The sequence below is a fragment of the Prionailurus bengalensis genome, chromosome D2 (assembly GCF_016509475.1).
Source record: "Prionailurus bengalensis isolate Pbe53 chromosome D2, Fcat_Pben_1.1_paternal_pri, whole genome shotgun sequence".
Lineage (NCBI taxonomy): Eukaryota > Metazoa > Chordata > Mammalia > Carnivora > Felidae > Prionailurus > Prionailurus bengalensis.
The window spans coordinates 17790710-17815054 of record NC_057351.1 but is presented as its reverse complement, the minus strand read 5'-3'; the positions used below and the strand labels follow the sequence as shown (position 1 = coordinate 17815054).

The 24345-nt window shown below is 53.3% G+C and overlaps 1 protein-coding gene across 1 annotated transcript in view; it reads right to left on the bottom strand.

The window, feature by feature from the left end:
* Positions 1-24345, bottom strand: part of PGBD5 (piggyBac transposable element derived 5) — a 108451-nt gene that overhangs the window by 10330 nt on the left and 73776 nt on the right. The window contains exons 2-3 of the mRNA XM_043596340.1: positions 21757-22184; positions 14121-14255 (exon numbers count right to left, since the gene is read on the bottom strand). Coding sequence (XP_043452275.1) covers positions 14121-14255; positions 21757-22184 — 563 coding nt within the window. The remainder of the gene's footprint in view (positions 1-14120; positions 14256-21756; positions 22185-24345) is intronic.

The window sequence follows — 24345 nt, the reverse complement described above, 5'->3', positions numbered from 1 at the left end:
CACTTGCAAAATACAGTGTCTGATGTTCCAGAGGCAGATGAAGAACAAGTGAATATAGGGGCGCCTGGGGGCCTCAGTCAGTTAAGCGTCCGACTGCGGCTCACGTCATGATCTTGCGGTTCGTGAGTTCAAGCCCCGTGTCAGGTTCTGTGCTGACAGCTTAGAGCCTGGATCTTGCTTCAAAGTTTGTGCCTCCCTCTCTCTCTGTTCCTCCCCCACTCACACTCTCACTGTCCCTCTCTCTCAAAAATAAAGAATAAAAAAAAAGAAAAAGAAAAAGTGAATATAGTCAAATTTTATTTATCTTAAAGCTTATTTATTTATTCTGAGAGGGAGTGAGAGAGAGAGAGCAGGAGAGGGGCAGAGAGGGAGGGGGAGAGAGAGAATCCCAAGCAGGCTCCATGCTGCCAGCACAGAGCCCGACGCGGGGTTTGAACTCACAAACCACGAGATCATGACCTGAGCTGAAACCAGGAGTCGGAGGCCTAACCGACTGAGCCACCCAGGTGCCCCGGGTAAGTCTAACTAAAAAAAAAATTTTTTTAAGTTTATTTATTTTTGACAGAGACAGTGCGAGCATGAGCTGGGGAGGTGCAGAGAAAGACAGGGAGACACAGAATCCGAAGCAGGCTCCAGGCTCCGAGCTGTCAGCACAGAGCCTGATGCGGGGCACGAACTCACGAACCATGAGATCATGACCTGGGCCGAAGTCGGATGCTTAACCGACTGAGCCACGCGGGCGCCCCCGGGTAAGTCTAATTTTAAAAGCAGCTCATTTTCCGAGGGCTAATCCTGTCCCAAAAGCTCACCCTAGATCCTAGGTCTTCAGGGAGGACCCTACTTTCTTGCAGCCTGGCAGGTGACTGACGCCTTGATGATACAGAACGTCTTCGTAGATAACTTGGCACAACGCTGACATTTCGTTTGGGGGCCTCTATGCCTTTTCCACCTCAACGCCCAGGAGGAGCCTCTTTTGATAGACAGGAAAACACAGGGACAGAGAAGCCAATCTCCATCTCTGTCACATGTCACATGTGTTTCTGGCAGAGCTAGGATGTCTTCTCAGAACCTGTCTTCTCTCCGTCAGCAAAGCCCCACTCTCGTGGCCACTACCGTGGACTTCTGCACCTGAGGCTCGGATTCAGACCTGCCTCTCCCGGATATCATACCCACGCTGGGCACCGTGTGCCCTGAAATCCACCGTAGGGACAGTTAGCTTTGTCCCAAGTGTCATCCAAAAGTAAGTCCTCCACCCAAATCCAGCTTTCTCACCAGGAAATCGGAAATGTGTCACTGGAACCCCTCAGGCCCACCGTGACACCCCACGTGGTTTCCAAAGGCCCCTCCCCCCGAGGGATGGGGGCGGCCACAGCAGGACTAAATGTAAAATCCCACAACCAAGTTCAAAAAACAACAGCATTCTAGCAAAGGATGCACGCAACGTGACTTGGCAAGGATAGTTTGAGAAAACGAACACTAACGCCTTTGGAGACGGTCACTGGATGCCATGACCGGCCAAGTCAATGGGATCTTGGCTTCGTCATAACATGGGTGGCGACCGTCTTATCTCCTCTGGTCAAATCATACCCGGTTCTTCTGATGCCACTCTTTATAAGGCTAGTGAGAGGTGTGAGGGGTTGGCGGGTTCGTCCGCTAACCCAGACCTGGCGGCTTAAACAGAAGTGTATTTCCTCACAGTCCTGCATGCTGCAAGTCTGAGATCGAGGAGCGAGCAGGGCTGGTTTCTCCCGAGGCCTCTCCGTTTGGCTCGTCGATGGCCGTCTTCTCCCTGCGTGTTCACACAGTCGTCCCTCTGTGTGCGTCTGTGTCCTATCACACACACGCCAACCTCAGACGCCCCAACAAAGCTGCACAGGAGACCACGGCCCGTCCTGATGAACACGCAACCCATCATCTGTCACAGGACAAAAGCCTGGCGGGAGCCGGTCTGACTCCTACATCAGAGCAGCGCTGCCCCCAGGGTCGCCGGGGTGGCTCTGTCGGTTAAGTGTCCGACTCTCGACTTCGGCTCAGGTCACGATCTTGCGGTTTGTGAGCTCGAGCCCCGCGTCAGGCTCTGCGCTGAACAGCGTGGGACCTGCTTGGCATTCTTTCTGTCTCCCCCTCGCTCTCTCTGCCCCCCCCCACTGTCTCTAAATAAATAAATGAAATATAAAAATAAATAAATAAGTAAAAACACTGCCCTGCTTGAATCCCGACAGCAAAGGGTTCAGAGAATCCTGCTTCTCTCCTGGATCTCATCGTAACCTAGAGAGGATCACATCTTGCTGACAGTTTCCTGCCGGGAGCTTTCCCAGATGCGGCACTGGGTGAGCCGAAGCCTCATCTGATCGCTACAGCACTGCGGTGGGTCCCTTGGAAGGCGGACTGTCCGGGTGCCTGGCTAACCTCCCTCCCTCTTTGACTCTCTGGAAGCGCGGATGACCTCGGGGACGGGTGTGGGGTGCCACGCAGGGGTTGCACGGACCCTCCAGAGGATCCTGCTGGATCCAGGGTGCCAGAGAATCCCTCACCAGCGCGCCAGAAACTGGGCTCGTCTGCTCGTCGCGAGGGAAGTCCCAGAGCACGGGGCATGTAGCTGAAGGCAAGGGAGGGACTTCCGAGCTCAAACGACCCCCTGCCACGGCAGAGGAGGCCACGGCAGTGGCCCCAAATCACCGGTGATGTGCAACCCTTCCCAGTCACCAGAGCCGGAAGACATCTATCCACCGGGACCACCTCAAAAGGCATCCTCCCTGCTTATAGGGCGGTGTGCAAACGCCTGCTTCTCTAGAAATAAGGTGACGCCAGGACCGTGTTGTGACTTTCGCGGGCCCTTCTGCTTCCATGGGCCTCTCTTCCTCCACACGCAAATATTTAAAACCACATTTTACAACTGCACGGGCGTCAAGGCAGACGAATACCTTAATATGATGTATTAAAGCACGTTCTTCAACTTGAAAGGTTTTCTCCCCTTCCGATCGAAGGGAAACAAACATTTTCACATTTTGCCTGAAAGTGTTGCGGGCCCTCGACACCATTCCCGCTCTATGGAGAGGTCGGATCCAGGCAGTGACGCGAGGAACGCGTTCTAAAATTTGGAGACAGGACGTGAAAAGGTAACGGACGCGGCGGCAGCGGGAGGAGGTGGGGACTAGCCCAGCATGTGACCAGGCGGAGTCTGGGGTGCAAGCAGCAGCCGCAGACAGGGCATCGGAGCCATGCATCGGAGAAGGTCAAGGATGAGGACACACGGGTAAGAGTCCAGAGTGCACAGGTGCAATGAAATCCCACGAGTGGCTGAGCTGGGGATCCCCAGCATTCGGGGTGGGGGGGGAGGCGGCCACGGGCAAGGGGCTCCCAGAGAAACACAGAAAGGGAGGGTCAGAGAAGGAGAATGAGAAGAGAGAGGTAAAGGGGTCAAACGTGTTAAGGAGGAGGAAACGATCCAGAAGGTCCCACAACCTAGCTGAAGAAATCCTGGATCTGTTTTTGTGGCATTACAATCCCCCCGAGCTTAGTGGCTTAAACAATACCCGTTCATTAGCTCGCACTTCTGTGGATGGGAAGTGCGGGCGTGGCACGGGGGAGTCTTCTGCTCCTGGTGTCACAAGGCCGCAATCAGCGTGTCAGCCGGCTGTGTTCTCAAGCTGGCAGCTGGGATCCTCCTTCGGGCTCACTCAGCTGGTTCCCTTGTGGCTGGCGGACTGAGGTCCTGTTTCCCTGCCAGCCGTGAGCGGGGACTGCCTTCAGCTCCCCCGGGCCACCTGCGCCCCTTACCACGTGGCCCCTCCACCTTCAAAGCCTGCCTTGCAGACCCTCCCTCGGGATGAAACCCTCCCTGCAAAAATCTCTTCGCTGGGAAGAGGCCGTTTCCTTTAAAAGGCTCACCTAATTATGTCAGACCCACCAGGATAATTGCCTTTTTCAGATCAACTGATTTGGGACCATAATTATACCCACAAAATCAAAACTCCCTCGGCAATGCCTGGACTAGTGTTTGAGTGGAGAAGGTATGTGCATACCAGGGGCGGGAATCTCTTGAGCGTCTTAAGAGTTGTGCCTATTACCCACATACTAACTTCAAGAGCAGCATTTCTAAACACAAAAAACAAAAAACAAAAGCATCATTTCTAAGGCTCCCAAGACCTCCGACACCGTAGCTGACAGACGGAGTGCTGGCCTATGTTATTAAGACCAGCAATGGGGCGCCTGGGTGGCGCAGTCGGTTAAGCGTCTGACTTCAGCCAGGTCACGATCTCACGGTCCGTGAGTTCGAGCCCCGCGTCGGGCTCTGGGCTGACGGCTCAGAGCCTGGAGCCTGTTTCCGATTCTGTGTCTCCCTCTCTCTCTGCCCCTCCCCCGTTCATGCTCTGTCTCTCTCTGTCCCAAAAATAAATAAACGTTGAAAAAAAAATTTAAAAAAAAAAGACCAGCAGAATGGAGGGGCGCCTGGGAGGCTCAGTCAGTCAAGTGTCTGCCTCGGTTTTGGCTCAGGTCATGATCTTATGGTTCATGGGTTCGAGCCCCGCATCAGGCTCTGCACGGACAGCGTGGAACCTGCTTGGCATTCTCAATCTCTCTCTCTCTCTCTCTCCCCCTCTCTCTCTGCACCTCCCTTGCTCGCTTGTTCTCTCTCTCAAAATAAATAAACATTAAAAAAAAAAAAAAAGACCAGCAGAGTGGAGATGATGTTGGCTTTATTCCCTGGAAGACAGACTGATCTCAACATACAATGTGTGGACAAACAATACCATCTTCCTTACATTCAAACCCCCCGTTACTGGGGACAGACCACTCGTCACCGCTGGGAATGTTAAGCCGGTACAATCTTTTTGCAGGGTGATTCTGTAGCATGAACGAAAAATGTGAGCCGAAGTAAAAACCAGTAAAAACCTGCTATTTTACTGATAGGTTCCACTTTTACAGATTAAATCTAACACAACAATCAGAAATGCAGATTAGATCTAATGTAACATATCAGAAATGCACCCAAGGGCCTGCCTATATATATATACGTATATGTATGTATATATATACGTATATATATATGTGTGTGTATACATTTATATATATATGTGGTGTGTATATATATATATATACACACACACATTTATATATATAAATAAAATGTACACATTTTATATATATATATGTGTGTGTGTGTGTATATATATATACACACGTGTATATGTATATATATACACACGTGTATATGTATATATGTATACACACACACACACACATATATATATAACCATGTATCTCAGAATTTTTTTTGATGTTTACTTATTTTTGAGAGACAGACCGAGTGTGAGGGGGGGTGCAGAGAGAGAGAAGGAGACACAGAATCCGAAACAGGCTCCAGGCTCTGAGCCGTCAGCTCAAAGCCCGACATGGGGCTCGAACCCATGAGCCAAAGTCGGACGCTCAACCGACTGAGCCACCCAGGCGCCCCAGAATATTTTTTATAACAGCAAAAAAAATTAGCAACAACCTAATTACTCCCACGAAAAGGAGGCTGATTAAAATTACTATCTGTCGGTATAATGGAATCCAGTGCAATGTCTTTTAAAATCATGATCTACAAAAATTATTTAATAACATAGTAAAAAGGTCCACGATACCCTTCTAATTAAGTATCTACGTTATAAAATGGGGTACGTGTGTGTTTATATAAATATGTTGACTGCATCCTCAAGTGGCTATCTCTATACGCTGGTATCACAGACATTTTGAAATGTTTACGCTTTGGGATGCTAAACTATAATTTCATCACAAACAGACGAAATATAACTACAGAAGAACTTCCCTATTGGGGTCACTCACGCACAGGTGCATTTGGAACTCACAGGATTTGTTCCCCAAGACAACCCGGATCTAAGTTAGTGGCTGTTGACATTATACAGGTATTAGTTTCGGGTATACTGATCATCACGAGAAGTGTAATCACCACGTGTTACCATCCAAAATTATTACACTGGTACTGACTATATTCCTGTGCTGTACTTTTTCATCCCCACGACTTACTTATTTTATAACTGGAAGTTTGTACTTTTTTTTTTTTTTTTTTTAGTTTACTTTGAGAGAGAGAGAGAGAGAGAGAAAGTGTGAGCACAAGTGGGCGAAGTGCAGAGACAGGGGGAGAGTCCCAAGCAGGCTGTCCACTCTCAGCACAGAGTCCGATGCGGGACTCAAACTCACGAACTATGCGGGACTCGAACTCACGAACTATGAGATCCTGACCTGAGCCGAAACCAAGAGTCGGACGCTTAACCGACTGAGCCACCCAGGTGCCCGGAAGTTTGTACCTCTTAATCTCCCTCCGCCATATCTATCCCCCCACGCCCCCCAGCATGAGCTTACTTTTAAAGTGCTTACAGGGGCACCTGGGTGGCCAGTTGAGCGTCCGACTTCGGCTCAGGTCATGATCGCGCGGCCCGTGGGTTCGAGCCCCACATCGGGTTCTGTGCTGACAGCTCAGAGCCTGGAGCCTGCTCTGGATTCTGTGTCTCCCTCTCTACCTCTACGCCTCCCCCGCTCATGCACTGTCGCCGTCTCTCAAAAATAAACAAACATAAAAAAAAAATGAACTGATTCTATACTAGGATCTACATTTAAATAAGTAACATAAAAAATGTAACTTCAAAAGTCCCAGTCAAGGGGCACAATTTATTTTTCTTTAATATGAAATTTATTGCCAAATCGGTTTCCATACAACACCCGGTGCTCACCCCAACAGGTTCAAGGGGCACAATTTAGAAGGAACTGTCAGCTGGGCAGTTAAAACCTGGCCAAGAGAGAAAAGGGCCCAGCCTGACAGGTGCTGCTTGTCCGACGGGCCCTCTGGTCCAGTATCCCACTGGCCTGGGTTTGCTTGGACTGAATTACGTCAGCTGGTCAGAGATATCAATTCAGACTCCTTAGCTGAACGAATAAATCGGTAATTCTATGAAAAAACCCCAGAGCCTCCAATGGAATCTCAGCCCAACTCCGCCACGGCTGTGACGGCTGAAGACACACACATGAATTGTGTCCGGATCTGTGAGGCTGCCCTAAAGATCAGTAACCTGAGAAAGGCAGCATCGCTGGAGACCCACACACCCACTCCTATACTGTGCTGGGCACTTTCCGTAAGAGCCTCCGAGAGGCAGCGCCGGAGGAAACAGCCTTCATTTAGATGTGTAATTGCAGGCTGGTGTGGCTCCCAAGGGGTCCCGTCTCTCCCTGGACACATGTGGAGACAGCATCATTACACTGAAATAGTCCCAGCAGCACGGAGAGCACAGGGCACTGCCCGCCCCTGGGAATGTGAATTTGCTGCAGACGCTTTACTCTCTGAGCCACGAGCTTGTCTGACAAAGGTCTTTAGGGCAGAAAACTGTTACGTTTTCATTGCCAAGCTTTTCATTTTCTCCTACCAAAAGTTTTTCTTGCTCCTAGGACTTAACTAACTTTCAGATACATACAGGAAGAAAAGAAAAGAAAATTGGTCAATACACGGCAGGACGCTTTGCCCCGGGATGCGACTGCTAACGTGGCGTGTTTTGTACTGTCACCACAACGGAAGGGGCCTTAGGAAACCACCTTGGGGGACACACATAACACGTAACTGTCTCAGCCTGCTTCTGAAAGGCCTCAAGACCTGGAGAAGGGGGGACCCAGCTCTCCTGCCCCACTCCCACCGGGCCTTCTCAGCACACCGGTGACAGCTATAACGACGGATGGATTCACAGCTCGTTACGACGCCCCCACGAAGCTGTCACTGGGGTTCTGGCGCTCTCCCCGTCTCGGGGAGAACCTGGTTCATCTCTGCTGGTCTTGATCACTGGCCCTACTTCTTTTCCAGAACAGAAGAGAATCAGGCTTCCCCTGTTGCCGTTGCGTATCCGTAGGAGCACGGCATCTCCGGGGACTGGGAAGTCACTCAGGATCGGGGTCTGTGATCCTTTGCTCGAACCTCCAATTGACAAGCTGTGCTTGGAGAGGGTGGAGGGTGGACTCCTCATGGGGCCGGGGGTGGGGGGAGCAGTGCGGGAGGGCATGGTGTGCACTGGCTGAAATTACGCAGAATGAGCTTATGGAGATGTGGGACATCCCGGGGGTTGGGCGGGGGACAGCCACTGGTGTCCGTAAAATTGAAGTGATATTCCCTTACCAGGGGAGGAACGGGGCCTCCTGCAAGGAGACGGTGAAGGCATCAGTGCTGGGTTTGATGGGCTGGGGCTCTGCCGTTGACTGGCTTGTGTGGTTTGGGGCCAGTAACTTAATTGCACTGAGCCTTGGTTTCCTCATTTGTAAGGATCATAATACGCTATGTACCTCGCAAAAGGCCACTGCCTGTGATGAAAGCTGTGGGTGTAAAAAAAAATTTTTTTTTTTTTTTTAAACAGCAAAGCTCTATGCGCGCGCTCCACGCCCCCTAGGCACGTGTGGCTGGTTTTATTTAACCGAAATTAAGTAAAATGAAAAATGCAATTCCTCAGTCACACCCGTCGCATTTCAAGTCCTCAACAGTCACGTGGGCTGGTAGCCGCTGTCACGGAAAGTCCGACTGGACGGTGCTGCCTTATGTCACCCTCGGTTTGTTTAGCCCAGTTATTTTCCAGCAAAGTCTGCCACCCGCCCCCTTATTGCTGCCTTGTGCTACCAATTTCCCCTCACGTGGCCTCTTCCCTCGACTGCGGCGGGGAAAGGCCCGTGCGCCAAGGTGGTTCTTCTCTAACCGTGCGCCTTCAGCACAACTGACCCTTGCAAGAAACTCGCTTTTGTTTCATTCCAAAGCACAAACCTTGGGGAGGCTTGCGGGGACGGGGGGGGGGGGGGGGGGGGGGGGGGGGGGGGCGGGGGCTAGCATCCTGTGGGTCTTTGCACCCGTTCACTTCCGTGTGGTTGTAGAGTCTAAGCTCCTTGCGGAGAAAGCCAGGGGTCAGTCTGGTCCAGTCAGTCCCTGATGCACGTATAGGGCCACTGGATATTTACTGTCACCTCTGAACCCCTACACGGTGAGGAGGGCAGGGCAAAGTAACCCCACTCAGGAAGACTGAGGAGGAGATGATTCTCAGCCAGTGGCTCAAGGACACTCAGAGATGATGTGACAGATGTCTCGCACCCCAGCCAATTCCACCCTGTGACATAACCACCTCCAAGGTGGCCAGGACGGAAGAGCGCGTCCCCAGCGCGCACAAGGAGACAGATGGACGAGGGCCCTGTGCTGCCCGGTTTTTGACTCCAGAAGCAAAATCCACTCCGGTTAACTAATCCCACTCTGATCCTGGCATTTCGAGCGAATCCTGTTAAAAGACTAAAAATCAAATCAGAAGAGACACCCCTTCCTGCAAGTTCCTCAAGTCCTGTCCACATGAAAAGCAGGTCTCAAACTAAGGGAGACGGGGGACAGTTGATGCTAAAACCATCAATGAAACAACACGCGGGCTGGGTAAGAGAAGAGACGCGAGGTTTTTGTCTCACGTGAGAAAAGTCCCCCAGGCAGCCTGGCGGTTAAGAAGGTGGGGTCTGGGGCCCGGAAAGGCCGGGTTTAATCCCAGGTCTAGCGCTTTATGGCTGACCCCTTGGGCGAGGTAGCTTCCCTCCCTGTGCCTCAGTTCCTCACCGTGGAAGGGGCAGGAACACTGCCTGTGTCGTAAGGCTGTGATGAAGAGAAAGCGAGTAAAGCCAGTAAAGGGCCTGGGCAGAGAGCCTGGCACCACAGCAAAGTACCCTTTCCGGAAGCCCTGAGGTGGCCATGGTCGTGAATCCACACATCGGGCTGAAGGGAGGAAAGACACTTTCAGATCAGCTGGTCCAACAACACAGGGTAGAGGACCTCCTTCGGAGTACCCCTCACCGATGCGCATCGGGGCGCTGCCTGGACACGTTTAGAGACATACAGGGGGTGGGAACCAGGGGTCCTTTCATCTGGGAGATTCTATCTTGAATTCTGGCTTCTGAAGCCCGTCCACCTCCAGTGAATGTTAGTTCACTCAGCAGGAGACGGTGGCTTGTCATTTAGAACGGCTCTGTCCCTGCTCAACACGGCAGTCATTCGACCCCCTGGGGACTGTCTGGCCTCTCCACTTTGGGCAGAGCATCCCTGTGTCCCTTAAAGCTCAAGGACAGCACACTCGGCAGGCATTTGGTGCCCTGGCACCCCCTTCTTGGGGCTCTCCTGCCTGCCAACATCCTCACGGGGAACCCCAGGTCTCACACTGCAGAGGCAGGTGGTTAGATCAACACATTCAAATAAGGGAAATCTGCTCTTTTTGAGTATACCATTTTTTTAAAAAAAATTTTTTAATGTTTATTTATTTATTTTGAGAGACAGAGCATGAGCAGGGGAGGAGCAGAGAGAGAGAGACACAGAATCCGAAACAGGCTCCAGGCTCCGAGCTGTCAGCACAGAGCCCGACGCGGGGCTCGAACTCACAAACCGTGAGATCATGACCTGAGCCGAAGCCGGATGCTCAGTTGACTGAGCCACCCAGGCGCCCCTACCGTTTTGGTTTTTTTTGTTTTTTTTTTTTTAGTAGTAGACCCTTGTTTTCCTCAAAGAATCTCACGGGTCAATATAACATTAACTGAAGCGTTGGCCAATTTTTTCCCCGTTGGATTCCCAATCCTTCTGACGGAGTAGACAGAACAACACTCTGCACGGACAGTCTCCTTCTGACCCCACAGAAAGGCCGCAAGGCTTCCAAGAGGAGCTAACTTAATGTCTCAGACTAAGGAATTCCAACCTCTCAATGACAGGACTGACTGTCCCCTGAAACTGGAAGTCTCGTCGTCTGTATGAATCTCCTCCGTCTCCCCCGCTCACAGGGAGGGTGCACACGAAGGGTAAGTGGGGCCCGTCCCCTTGGCTGGAGCCCTTTCTTAGAGACCCTCTGCAAACGGCCTCGGCTAGAGGGCGTGTTGGGGCTGGGGACAGTTCTTGGCCGGCCTGCGACACGGGACACAGAGTATACACCCTGGAGCGCCCCTTAAGCCTCTGACCTGGAAACGGCGGTGGCTGTACTGAAAAAAGAAGGCATTCGCTGCGGTCTCATGTGGTTGCAACGTGTCTGGGACCCCAGGGGCAGCTACGTGTCAGGATTTTCGGATCTCGCTTTATCAACGATCCCTGCCGGCTCCTTCCACTGCTCTTGAAACCTGGAGTCGAAAAGCCTCCGGAGGGGCGCCTGGGTGGCGCAGTCGGTTAAGCGTCCGACTTCAGCCAGGTCATGATCTCGCGGTCCGGGAGTTCGAGCCCTGCGTCGGGCTCTGGGCTGATGATGGCTCGGAGCCTGGAGCCTGTTTCCGATTCTGTGTCTCCCTCTCTCTCTGCCCCTCCCCCGTTCATGCTCTGTCTCTCTCTGTCCCAAAAATAAATAAACGTTGAAAAAAAAACGAAAAGCCTCTGGATCCTCCACGAGACTGCTGGAGTACGTGCCGGGGTGCGGGTTCGCGAGGGAGAAAACGGGCCTCCCTTAGCCTCGATGGGTGTCCGCTGCAGAGATGGAATGGGCGCTCGAAAGGGGAGTCACGGAAATCCTTTCCACTTAGACACCCGTATGTGAGGGAAGAGAACGCCCCGCGCCGGGCTGTTCCCTCTTCCTCCCTTCCTCAGAGGGCCCTGGGGAGCAGGACGCGGGCTCCAGACAGGCCACAGGGCAGGGGGACCGCCAGCCCTCTGGTTCTAGTTTCTGCTCCACGGCCTCTCAGCCTTGGGTCTTGGGGCAAACGACGTACTGTCTGGGAGCTTGGGTCTTCCCACATGTACTGTTCAGAGTGTCGTATTAGGCTCAGCGGGCGCCCCTCAGGGCCAGGCCTGCGGTGAGTGACATTGGCTCCTGCCCAGCCCTTCTACCCGCTGCCTTCTGCGCGGGCACATCACACGCCCTGCTCTGTCCGCCTCGGGGAGCCTTTCCTGGCCCCCAGGTGCCCTGCCGTGGCCCCCAAAACGTTGTACGCCCATTTCTAATGCTGCACCTGTCACGCTGTATTTACGAGTGGTTTTAATGCATCTGTCTCTCCGACTAGAACGTTCACCTCTATGCCAGGGGGGACTGCAGGAAAACCCTCGGCAGTAGAACCAGCTGGAGGTAGGGGTGTGTGTGCGTGTGTGTGTGTGTGTGCGCGCGTGTGTGTGTGTATCACTTCTCTCTATTAAGAGAGATGGGTATTTATTTTAAGGAATTGGCTCACACGATTAGAGAGGCACGGTAAGTCCAGTAGAACAGGCTGGGGAGCCAGAAGACCCAGGAAAAAGTTGCAGGTCAAATCCAAAGGCACTTTTCTGGCAGATTTCCCTCTTCTTTAATGTAGGTCAGGTCCCCCCCACGTCCCCCACTCCGCGTTAAGGCCTTTGACTGATTAGATGAGGCCCACCCCTTACAGAGAGTTATCTACTTTACTCAAGAGTCTACCCATCTGTTAATCTCATCCGAAACACACCTTCACAGAAACATCAAGAATAGTGTTGGGCCACATATCTCTGTACCGTGGCCTGGCCAAACGGACACATAAAATGAATCATCAGGACCTCTAGCCCTGCTGATGTCAGGGGGTAAAACCAGAAAGGCCGGAGTCAGGAAGGGAGTGAGGTAGAGCGGGCACCCCCCACCCCCACCCCGGCACCTTGCACCCTGCAGAGCTGACGACAGACCGCCCTGGGAACCGTACAAGTGCCGGAAAGTGCCGGAAAGTGCCGCTTCCGCCTGGAATGCAGACAGACGGCAGTGGGGCCGAGGATTACGAAGCACAGCCACTGTCCTGACCACTCGGCTGTAACTGGAGCTCCACAGACCCAGCGGCTGGAGACTGGAGCCAAGCTGCCCAGGGGGAGCATGATGAGCTTGGAGACACAGTGCCGAATGCCAGATCTCTGAGAAGGCAGGACTGGGCCTCCACGTCCAGTGCTGGGCCCAGTGCTGCAGGTAACAGGTTCTCGGGAAGTATCTATTCAAAGAACTGAATGTTCCCGAGGAGGGGTTGCACAGAGTGAACCTCCCTCCCCTGTCCCCAGGGAGTCTCACTGCAAAGGACACTACTGAGGTGGCACGGGCCACCAGAGGCTGTGCAGGGACAGAGGGCCCAGGCTGCACATCCAGAGTAAATCCTGCTGTGGGACAGGTCCATTCTGGCAACTGCCCGAAGCCTGTGCTCAAGCCCACTCGGGTCTGGGGTCCAGCTGGAGATCCCAGCCCCAGGCTGAGCTGAGCGTCCCCCGAGCCCACAGGGAGACCAGGATGGTCCTTCTGAGCAGATATGTTGGCCTGAAGCACATGCACTTTCCCTGCTGGGACAAAGGGATGCTCAACTGAATCTTCCCATGAATCCTCCTCTGGCTCAGGGGGAGAAGGGAGGGCAAGACCCCTGTGCCTGGAGCCTGGGGCCGCAGCCAGGCAGGGGCAGCGAGGCGGGGTCAGCCGTGACTGCAGGGCCGGCAGGCCTGACAGCTGGGAGAAGGTATCCTGAACAGCGCGGCCGGAGAAACCAGCCGGAGCCGGGATCTGTCCCTTGGGTGCCACATCCGGTGTTGGCCGGTCCCCACCTCCTCCTTTTGTGCAGTCCGCACCCTGGCCGATCCCGGCAGGCGAACACCTCACACCTCCCCTGTAGCGGAGCTCGGGCACCGCTTCTGAAACCCGTGTCAGCACCTGCCTGGACCACGGCAGAGCCAGGGAGCAGGTGGCAATGCCGGCTCGAAGGGCCGCCCGCGCTCCTGACCAAGCGTAATTTAAGCAGCTGGCTGTTGGTGGCCTGTGAAGAAGGCTTCCTCAATACAGGGCAGTAGGACAGACACCTGGCAGGTCGGGGGCGGGAGGGGGCTTCCGGGACCACCACACGGTGGGTTCCCGAGAGAGACGGCAGTCACCTCGTGTGCCCGACTCTTTTGGTGAAGTCTCTGGCCGACGCTGTCAGGGCCCGAGCCTTGATCAGTGTTTGCTGCTGTTAACTGAACCAGAAGGGCCGGACAGGACAGGAAGGGCGGGCAGGGAGGTGCCGGCCGCCCCAGTGAGGGGGGAGCAGCCCCGCCGGAGCTTCTGGGGAAGGCCCACGAGGAGGGGGAGTGAGCCGGCTCATCAGTCACTGCGAGAACCGTCTTCCCTTGGCCTCCCTGGGCCCAGCCCGGGGCTCACCTGGATGATGAAGCCGGTGGAAGAACACTGCCTGACCCAGAGGCTGAATTTCCGCTTTTTCCTCTTTCGGAGTTCCCGCTCTGTGCACGTGGCGATGAACACGGGGTCCTCGTCAATCAGGGGTTCGTGTAGCACCTGCCAGGAACGAGGGAGCAGAGAAGCTGAGCTCGGGGGGGGGGGGGGGTCATCAGATTTGGGCTCAATCCTAGTCTCTGCCTTTGACCAGCTGTGTGACCCTGGCTAAGTCACGTTTCCTTTCTGATCCTGGGTCTCTTCATCTATAAAAGGGTAGCAGTTTCAATATTTACGCCAGCGATTTGGGGAGAACTAAGTAAGAAGCCGTAGGCAAGGAAGGCACTTAGCACAGGCCCTGACATATAGTAGGTATTTAGTAAATGGAAATTTGAAAAAGTAACTGAAGGGGCGCCTGGGTGGCTCAGTCGGTTAAGTGTCTGCGTTCAGCTCAGGTCATGGTCTCACAGGCCGTGAGTTCGAGCCCCGCACCGGGTTCTGTGCTGACAGCTCGGAGCCTGGAGCCTGCTTCAGATTCTGTGTCTCCCTCTCTCTCTCTCAAAAATACATAAACATTAAAAAAAAAAAAAAAAACCTTAAAACAATTTTTTTATCTTATTTTTGAGAGAGAGAGAGAGAGAGAGAGACAGAGAGAGACAGAGCGTGAGTGGGGGGAGGGGCAGAGAGAGAGGGAGACAGGGAATCCGAAGCAGGCTCCGGGCTCCGAGCTGTCAGCACAGAGCCCGACGCGGGGCTCGAACCCACGAACTGTCAGATCAAGACCTGGGCTGAAGTGGGACACTTAACCCACTGAGCCACCTAGGTGCCCCCCAAAAAACTTTTTTTCTTAAATAAAAATTAAAAAAATAAAAAGTAACTTAATTTTTATTTTATATATTTATAAGATACACATTTAATCTCTATATTTATATATGTTAAATACATCTATAATCATCTTATTACAATAATACTAATAATTATTATATAATTATAATAATTATTATTATTAGTGGCCGAAGGTCCCCAGGGCAAACTCTCACTTGGGGGAGGGATCTCCAGCAGGGGCCCTGACCTCTAGCTAGACATGCCCACCTGTCTTCAGGAAACACCTCTCCCCTGCTGGGCAGCCCCAACCGCTAAAAAGTTCTTTCCCTCACGGACTCAAAATTTACCTACATTCTATCTGAGCCTATTGATCTGCCTTCTGTCCCTGTGAGAAACAAAGGAAAACACACACTATTTCTACAGGTATTCCAGACCGTGCTCATGTTGGCCCACAACCTCCTCGTATCCCGGGCCGAACAATCTCTCTTTAAAATCCGCCCCTGGGGCGCCTGGGTGGCGCAGTCGGTTAAGCGACCGACTTCAGCCAGGTCACGATCTCACGGTCCGTGAGTTCGAGCCCCGCGTCGGGCTCTGGGCTGATGGCTCAGAGCCTGGAGCCTGTTTCCAATTCTGTGTCTCCCTCTCTCTCTGCCCCTCCCCCGTTCATGCTCTGTCTCTCTCTGTCCCCAAAATAAATAAACGTTGAAAAAAAAAATAATAAAAAAAATAAATAAATAAAATCCGCCCCTGACGTGAATCTGACGCCTGTGGCCTTGTGGCCGACACCCAGCCTCTGGCTCTCCTCCACATCGTCACGTCCTTCCAGACGCGGGATTCCCGAGGCGATGTTCACACTTACTTCATCTATTTCTATTTCTTTATGACATGCTTATTACGATGTGTTCAATGACAAGACTCTAAGGTAGAAAGAAATGGGATAACAAAACAGGCTCCAAGGAGTGCTCAAAGTTTTGCGTCTTTCAAAGCTAAAGCTTTTGGGAGGAGACTTTTGGCTCAATTTAGGAATCTGCTACACGTCTCCCCCAAGTCCAAGGTCAAGCTCAACTGTGAATCGGGGGGTGTGGCTGAATTTCATCGATATGAAGACTGTGGGAAGCGACAGGATTCCAAGAACCCTCCCGGTGCCCTAGATGGGGGGCCAGTAAACTACGCTGGAGTCTGGCCCACCACCTGTTGTAACTAAGGTTTTATTGGGACCCGCCATGGTCACTCACTCGCATATTGTCAACGGCTGCTCCTGGACTCCAACGGCAAAACTGACAAGATGCATCGGGGACCGTATGGCTCGCACAGTCTAACGTACCGACTGTCTGGCCATTGGCAGAAAAAGTGTACCAACTCGTTCTCCACCGGTGCTCTGGGACCTTTAGTGAACAAACTAGTTACCCGGGATCCTACCGACGGGTGAATTCTGATTTAGTGGGTTTGGGGCAGGGCCGGAGTTTCTGCGTTGCCGACAAGTTCCCAGGTGACGTCAGACCACGGTCTGACAAGGGCAGACTGGAGGACGATACTTAGCAACTGCGATTCGGACGCTATCCTCTCCACCTCCCATCAGTGCTACCTGGAATTCCATTTAAAACAGCAACAGACTGGAAGGGTTCGGTGTGGCCCCCTTCAGTTTTTCTGTTGTTGGACGCATGTGGACGTGACGCCTGGCCCTGCCCGTCTTACGCTTATGAACGGGAGGGCTGAAGAGGCTGCCGGCCACGGGCCCTCACGCCTTGCTGACTCTGTGGGCTCATAAAATATTCAAAACCCCATTTGGAGCCACTGTAGCAAAATGAAACCCCCCCCCCACCACTGTGGTGCTCCATTTGAGCAGAGGGGGAACGGGGAAAGGGGCAGAAAGGAGTCCTTTCGCTGCCTGTATATTCCCTGCTCCATCAGGCCTACTGGAGAAGCGTGTCCTACTCACCCCCTCCGAAGCCACAGTACAGAAAACTGCCCTCTCTCCCTCGTCTTCAGAAAGCCAGCGTACCTCTAGTCCGTGTGCGTTTACCTAAACTCAGGGGCGCGTTGGTATTTCATCGCATGCCTCACCGAAGCAACCTCTGCGTGAAAACTACCCATGCCGGAAAACCACTTCTCTCTCCGCCGGGCTGCCCACCGGCCAGCATCTCTCCGCTCCCCAAATGTACTTCCTGAGTCCCCTTCTGTGCATGACAAGCTCATTTTGGGGCGTGGCAGTCGGTTAGGGGAGAGGAAAGGCAAAGCATCCATTTATTTACTTGTATAATCGCTCCCTGAAAATATCCTCCTATGGAACCTGTCCCCCACTTTTGAGGACATGAAGCATCTCTCTGTTTGGCACTCGGGTATGTGCACGCGTGCGGACAGGCATGCGTGCGACTTGTGGTTGCGTGGGTTACTGGTAGACTGAGAGCCGTCAGCTTTCCGAAGGCTCTGCGAAAGCTTCCACTCATCCTGGAGGGTCGCAATTTGCTGGAAGGGAAAGGCTCCAGAGATGGCGGGGCAGAGGGTGCGTGTCGGGGGTAGAGCATGTGTGAGGGAGCAGGATGTGGAAGGGACGCTTGGCAGCCAGGAGCAGAACCACCCACACGTGCTGGAGAACTGTTCCGACCGCCCTCAGCAGGCAGAGCGTAGACCCTTCAGAGGGGCCCTGAGGCTCTGGGGTCCAGATGGCCAAACTCACTGTGCCATCACCTTCTATCCAAATGAACGTTCTAGAGCCCAAGCAGGGACTTTTCACAGAGCAGAAAAGCTGGAAAACCAGGACACCTTTACAGTTTCTAGCGTCTTCGGACATCCAGATGGCTAACAGACACATGGAAAGATGCTCAGCATCACTCATCACCAGGGAAATGCAAATCCGAACCTCAGTGAGATACCACCTGACACCTGTCAGAAAGGCTAGCACGAACAACTCAGGCCGCCACAGATGTTGGCGAGGATGCGGAGAAAGAGGATCTCTTTTGCACTGTCGGTGGCGATGCAAGCTGGGGCGGCCACTCTGGAAAACAGCTTGGAGGTCCCTCCAAAAACTAAAAATAGAGCTACCCTATGACCCAGCGATTGCACGACTAGGTATTTATGCAAAGGGTACAAGACTGCTGATCCCAAGGGGCGCATGCACTCACCCCAATGTTTACAGCTGCGCTATCGACAATAGCCAAAGTATGGAAAGAGCCCAGATGTCCATCGACGGATGAATGAAGAATGTGGTGAATATATACAGTGGAGTATTACTCGGCGATGACAAAGAATGAAAGCCTGCCATTTGCAGCAACGTGGATGGAAGCAGAGTGTATTGTGCTAAGTGAAATAAGTCAGTCAGAGAAAGACAAATAACCGTATGATTTTGCTCATATGTGGAATTTAAGAAACAAACAGATGGACATAGGAAATGGAAGGAAAAATAAGATAAAAACCGAGAGGGAGACCAACCATGAGATACAGAGAACAAACTGAGGGCTGCTGGCAGGCTGGCGGGGGGGGGGGGGGGTAAATGGGGGATGGGCATTAGGGAGGGCACTTGCTGGGATGTGCGCCGGGTGCTATATGTAAGGGATGAATCGCTAAATTCTACTCCTGAAACCATTATTACGCTAGATGTTAACTAAGGGGGACTTAAATAAAAGTTTTTAAAAAAGAAAGAAATTCTAGATTCTTCAGTCAAGGAGGACAGGAAGCCTCTCCAGGAGGCAGATGCATTGCTGAGAAGAGAAGCAGTGTGGGAGCCAAGCATACTGTGGCCGATGCCGGAGGTCAGGGGAAGACGCCCCTCACCCCGGCAGGCCCGTGGGACGGAAGGTCCCGCCCCACACAGCAAGGCCAGCGCTTTCCAGGGCACGCAGGGTCCAGCTGCTTCTCTGCAAAGGAAGGGGGTACAAGGACTTGTAGGAGCCCCCAGCTAACAGGAAGACCTAGTCATGTTCAAAATCAATCACACGCTGCAGTTCATGATTTCATCCCCCTCGCCTGACCCTCTCGTGCCTACGGACACAGAGCTGGCTCAACGGTGCCCACAGTCAGGAGAAGGCAGAAGGAGAGGAAAATGCCATCTGATTATCAGCCAACGGGAAAACGGATCCGAGGGCCCTGGGACGTTCCCTCTGCCTCGGGGCCCTGTCCTTTGGGCGGAGTCTACTGGGTGTTCCGTTTGCCCCCAAGACCCACTTTCCACCCCTCCTATGCCTTTCCACCCCTCTTATAAACCACACACCATCCAGGCCTCTGTTCCCGGCGTTGGGTTTGTTTGGCCAACCTGGAGGCCTGAGCGAGAGAAAGAGGAGACCCCCTGCCTGCCCGTGCCCTCACCTCTGGGCTCCGAGGCCCACACCCTCTCCTTGGCCCGCGGCTGGTACCAGTTTCCCACTGCTGTTACCAGTCCTGTCACGTCCCTGCACCCTGACCACACGCCATCCACAGTCCCCCCGCATCCGGTCGTCCTCAACTGCCCTTCTAGAACACAGGACTCGTTTCCTGCTGGGATCCTGACCAACACAAAAGGCACCAGATACCAAGATCGTAGCAAAAAGAAGACACAACCTCACAAACACAAAGGTAAACACGAAAATCAAATACAAAGGATATGTTAAAAAAAAAAAAAAAAGGAAAAAAGGAGAGAGGGAAAAAACCCTCCAACACGACCAAGGAGCCCTTCCCCAAAGGAAGACTTATCTTGGGACTCTCTTCTTTCTCTCGGCCTCGCCAACCCGGAAACAAAGAACAGACGTGGGGGCAAGAATAAAGCGAACGTTGTCCCCGGGCTCTCAGTGGTCCTGGTCTCCTGGCTGCGCACCTGAACCACGCAAGGGAGGAAGGCCGAGCTGCCCGCGCGGGTTGCCGTCCAGCCACTGCTGGCTCGGGAAGGTGCCAGGCCCCCTCAGGGCACCCATGCCTGGGCTAGGAAGGGACAGGCTTATAATCTCAGAATTGGCTAGCAGGCGCCACAGTGTGCCCCCAAGGCACCCCGGGCTCCAGAGACACACGCGCACATGGTGACCGCCCTGGGCACAGGTCTCAGGGTATCCGATCCTGCAGGTTCAGAAGGCAGACAGCACGAGGCCGGTTCACAACAGCACACAACACACATGAATATAACCCTGGCTAAGGCTGGCCTGGTCCCGGGACTAGAAGGATCTTCGGCAACCTTATCTCGCAGCTGTTAAATAGCAATCATCCAAGCAGCCGGCTGTTTGGTTCTTGAGAGATACTCAGCCCACAGCTTCCTCCAGGGGCTCTTCGAATGTCTGGCCCCAAGGATGGTCAGAATACTGTATTTTACCCCTTGCATCCAGCCGGACGGGCCCCAGTTTGGTTCATTTTCAACCAAGCAAATATTTAGCGCAGCAAAAGCGAATGTGCCCGGCCCTGTATTTGGTCCTGCAGGGCCTGTTGAGGGCAGGGCCTGTGTCCCCAAAGGATCCCACCTCCTGTTTGGAAGGTCAGAGACACAACTGGGGACAAGAAAGACTGGCACTCGGCTGCCCTATAAATAGTTCGGGGCGGCGAGGGGGGGTAGGCCCTGCACTGGGCCCAGGAGACTCGGTAAGTCTGCTAAGGCAGAGAGAAGAGGGAAGAGCTTTCTCGGCGTCAGAAAGAGCATCACAAACACCTGGAAATCATGACGAGCCCAGCACATTCACAGCACAGCAGGGGGAACGCTTCCAGAAATTGTTTTAAGGCTCCCACAGACCTGAAATAGAGTGAGATCTTCCCCCACAAAAACCCTGTGATTTTCAGCCGCGCAGAGAAAAAGGCAAGATACAGAGACAGGGAAAGAGAGAACATCGAAAAGAATTTGAGGTTTACGAAGAAGGCCCTTGGAGGAAACGCACGAGGAAGAGTAGGTAGATGGATGGCTACTCAAACGCATAAATAAAAATGACGTCAACTTTGGTTTCCACACTGCACAGGCCAAAAGGAACTGGGCTCACGTGGGCCGAACACGTCCTAAAGTTTTGGTTAGAGGCAGCTCGGGAATGAGCTGCCTCCTCAGTTTGCGAGGCCAGCAGAGCAGTTTGGGGGACGATTCCAGAACGCCTATCTCACCACAGCCAAGTGTACTGGCCACAGGTCGACACCAGAAGGCAGCCGCTCAGGAGCTGAGGGCACACAGAGCCTTCTAGAACCAGTTAGGGAAGTTGGGGTGGTGTCAGGGGGCCCTAACAGACCTGGGGCTCTATGGAACCCTGGTCCAGAGGCCCCGCTGGTGACAGTGTGCCAGGTGGACCCCCCGCCCCCCACCTGAGTGACTCCGGGTTACCTGCAGGGCGACTGAGATCCGGCCTCCTGGCCTCCTTCCCTCTGCCACCTACGAGGCTTCGGCCCTTTCCACCAACCCGGGAGTAAAACCCTACCCAGAGAACACGGGAAAGTGACCCATCGGAGGTTCTTCTTAATCTAAGAATATTGGGGCGCCCAGGTGGCTCAGTTGTTAAACATCCGATTTCCGCTCAGGCCGTGATCTCGCGGTTTGCGGGTTCAAGCCCTGCGCTGGGCCCTGTGCTGACAGTGTGGAGCCTGCTTGGGATTCTCTCCCTCTCTCTGCCCCCTCTCCAACTCGTGCTTTCTTTCTCTCAAAAGAAATAAACTTAAAAATATATATATAAGAAACGTCCGAGCCTGGAAAACACACAATTTGGAAAGAAAGCGCCATTACGGGGAGGGGGCCAGGCAGCGGCAGAACCCCGCTCTCTGAGGTCTCTGTGGCGTGGGGCCGTGAGGCATCGCTCCCCTGCACTCCGAGGAGGGTGGAAGGCAGGACGGGGGGCGGGGGGCGGTCCCGGGGCACCCCCGCGGCCGATCTCACCTGGGTTTGGGAAGGCCTGAAGGCAGAGTCGAAGCCGTTCTGCAGGGAGTCGAGGAAGGGCTGGACCTTGTAGAGGCCGTGCGTGGTCTGGCTGGAGCGGAAGGCCACCACGTGGAAGTACTTGAGGATCTTCTCGAAGCGGGCCTGGCTCATGACCAGGGCGAGGCTCCTGTTGCTGTAGAAGCCGCCGCTCCAGATGCTGAGGACCGACTCGCAGTGGGAGATGCTGGTGGAGATCATGTAGCCCAGGAACGCCTTCATCTCCGTCAGCGTCACCTCGGCCCAGGCGCCGTCGCTGCCGAAGCGCTCCTGGAACTTCTTGGCGTACATGTTCGTCTGCACCACCATGTTCTTGAGCACGTTGTCGGGGACAAAGAGCTGGAAGAAGTCCATGGCACTGGCGCTGGGGGGCATCTTTCGGGTTGGACCTAAAACGAAGGCAGGCCGGGGGTTCATTGCCGCAACCACCACCGCAGGGTGCACCCTGCCCCCGCCCCCTCCCAGCGCAGCTGGCAGGCCTGAGCCCCTCCCCCGCGCCATGAACTTCGGTCCCCTTCCCTGGACAGCGGCACGCGCGCCCCCTGCCGCCCGGGCCCCGCACCTGCAGGTCCTCCCTCCACCGTGCACCCCAGGGCCCCGCGTTCTTCCCTGTCCAGCAAATTCAGAGAAAGGGACGCGCGAGCCGTGGGAAAAGACCCACACAAGGGCACACTGAACTTAACACAGGAGCTCCGCCGTGGCTTTCTGCCTTCCCTTTCGCTTTCTTGTAAATTGACTTCTGTAAATAAGAATGCTTTCACCCCTTGGGGCCTGAAAATTTCCATCCAGGAGAGGCTGCAATGTTTATTTCCTGGTGCTCTCCACGTGGCAATTTGGAATTTATTGGTGAATACACCTGAAGGGGCTTGTTCAGGTAATTTCACCAATGTAATAAAGAGCTCACAGTTTTGGGGCGCCTGGGTGGCTCAGTCGGTTGAGCGTCCAACTTCCGCTCAGGTCATGATCTCACAGCTCCTGAGTTCGAGCCCGGCGTCAGGCTCTGTGCTGACGGCTCATAGCCTGGAGCCTGCTCCGGATTCTGTGCCTCCTTCTCTCTCTGCCCCAACCCACTCGCACTCTGTCTCTGTCTCTCTCAAAAATAAATAAACATTAAAAAGAGAAAATTAAAAAAAAAAATCTCACAGTTTTGACTAATGCAGGGACAGCGTTCTGAACTACATACACACACATCCACCCGTAAGAGATACGGCTTCCAATCCCAGTGTCTTAAGTCAGGCTAACAGGATGTAGAGGTCTGTAGGAGACAAGCTTTTTTTATTTAAAAAAAATTTTTTTAAGTAATCTCTACACCCAACTTTGGGGCTTGAACTCATGACCGGACACCCCGAGTCCACCGACCGACGGAGCCAGCCAAGTGCCCCCTGAGGAGACCAGCTTTGCAATTTCTAATCAAAGCCGGGCACGCTCTTCAGAATTTTAACCACCCCCCCTAAACCTTCTCTACTACTGATTTAGGCAGTCTCTGAAAAACACGTTTTTTTCGCAGCAAAATAGGACAATCTACACCCAACCGCCCAGGTTTCAGATCGGGTAGAGTGGGGAGGTGAAACCCTGAATTTACATCTAGCTAAATGCACAGTCTTGGATAAATTCCCTCTTTCCCACGAGGAAAGCAGAACACCTGCTTCGCAAGGCTGTTGTGAAAACCTAGAGACCTTTACTGAGATGTTATCAGCAGAAATCCACTGCCCTGGGCTCTGGAATGCTCAATTGCTCTCATGTTGGAGAAAAAAAACCTAAAGCCCGGAGAGTGAAGTGACCACCATACTCACTGTCACCAACCAGTTACTGGAAGGGCACCGGGCGGTCCTGGTGCCACTGGCACCTAACTGCTCTCGGAGCAGGTGGCCCTGGCTGCAGGGACAGCGAGGCCAGGAGACAGCGGGGCCCCGGTGAGTAAGAGCGGCCTGCGGCCTACAGCCCCACACCCACTCTTTAGAGGAAATCATCTTATTTCAGCGAAGCCTTGCACCCTCCGGTGGGTGAAGCCATAAATTATTCAGGGGTAGCTCTCAAAGAGGAGAAAAACCAGCATTTTAATTGCTACATCATGCTGAGTGAGCAGAATGAAATTTTCTCTTCCAAAAGTTATCTTTAAAGCAATTTCGCCTCCCGGGCTATTTCGCAATGAATCCTCCCAGCAAACTCTGCCCTGGCCAACTGTTTAATGAAGAAACGGGGAAGTAGCTGGCTCCCTCTTATCTGTTTAGTTTGGATTTACAAGCATCCTCCACTGCCTGTCTCAGCTGTTCTGATTCTTCGTATTGGAAAGTGTTGGCACAGGCCAGTCCCTGGGAAGGGATGGAGGGAAGGAGGGAGGGAGAAAATGATATTCAGTAGATTCAACCCATATCGCCAACCTTATAATAGGGCTATTTAATAATATGGCTCTGGGGGTGGGCAGCACCCCCAGCCAAGACAAGACTCTCTTACATTTGATTCATTCACAGGAGCTTTTCCGGCTATTACCCCCACGTGATCCTTACAACATCCTCGTGAAGCCTCGTCCCCTTTTGCAGGGAAGGAAAC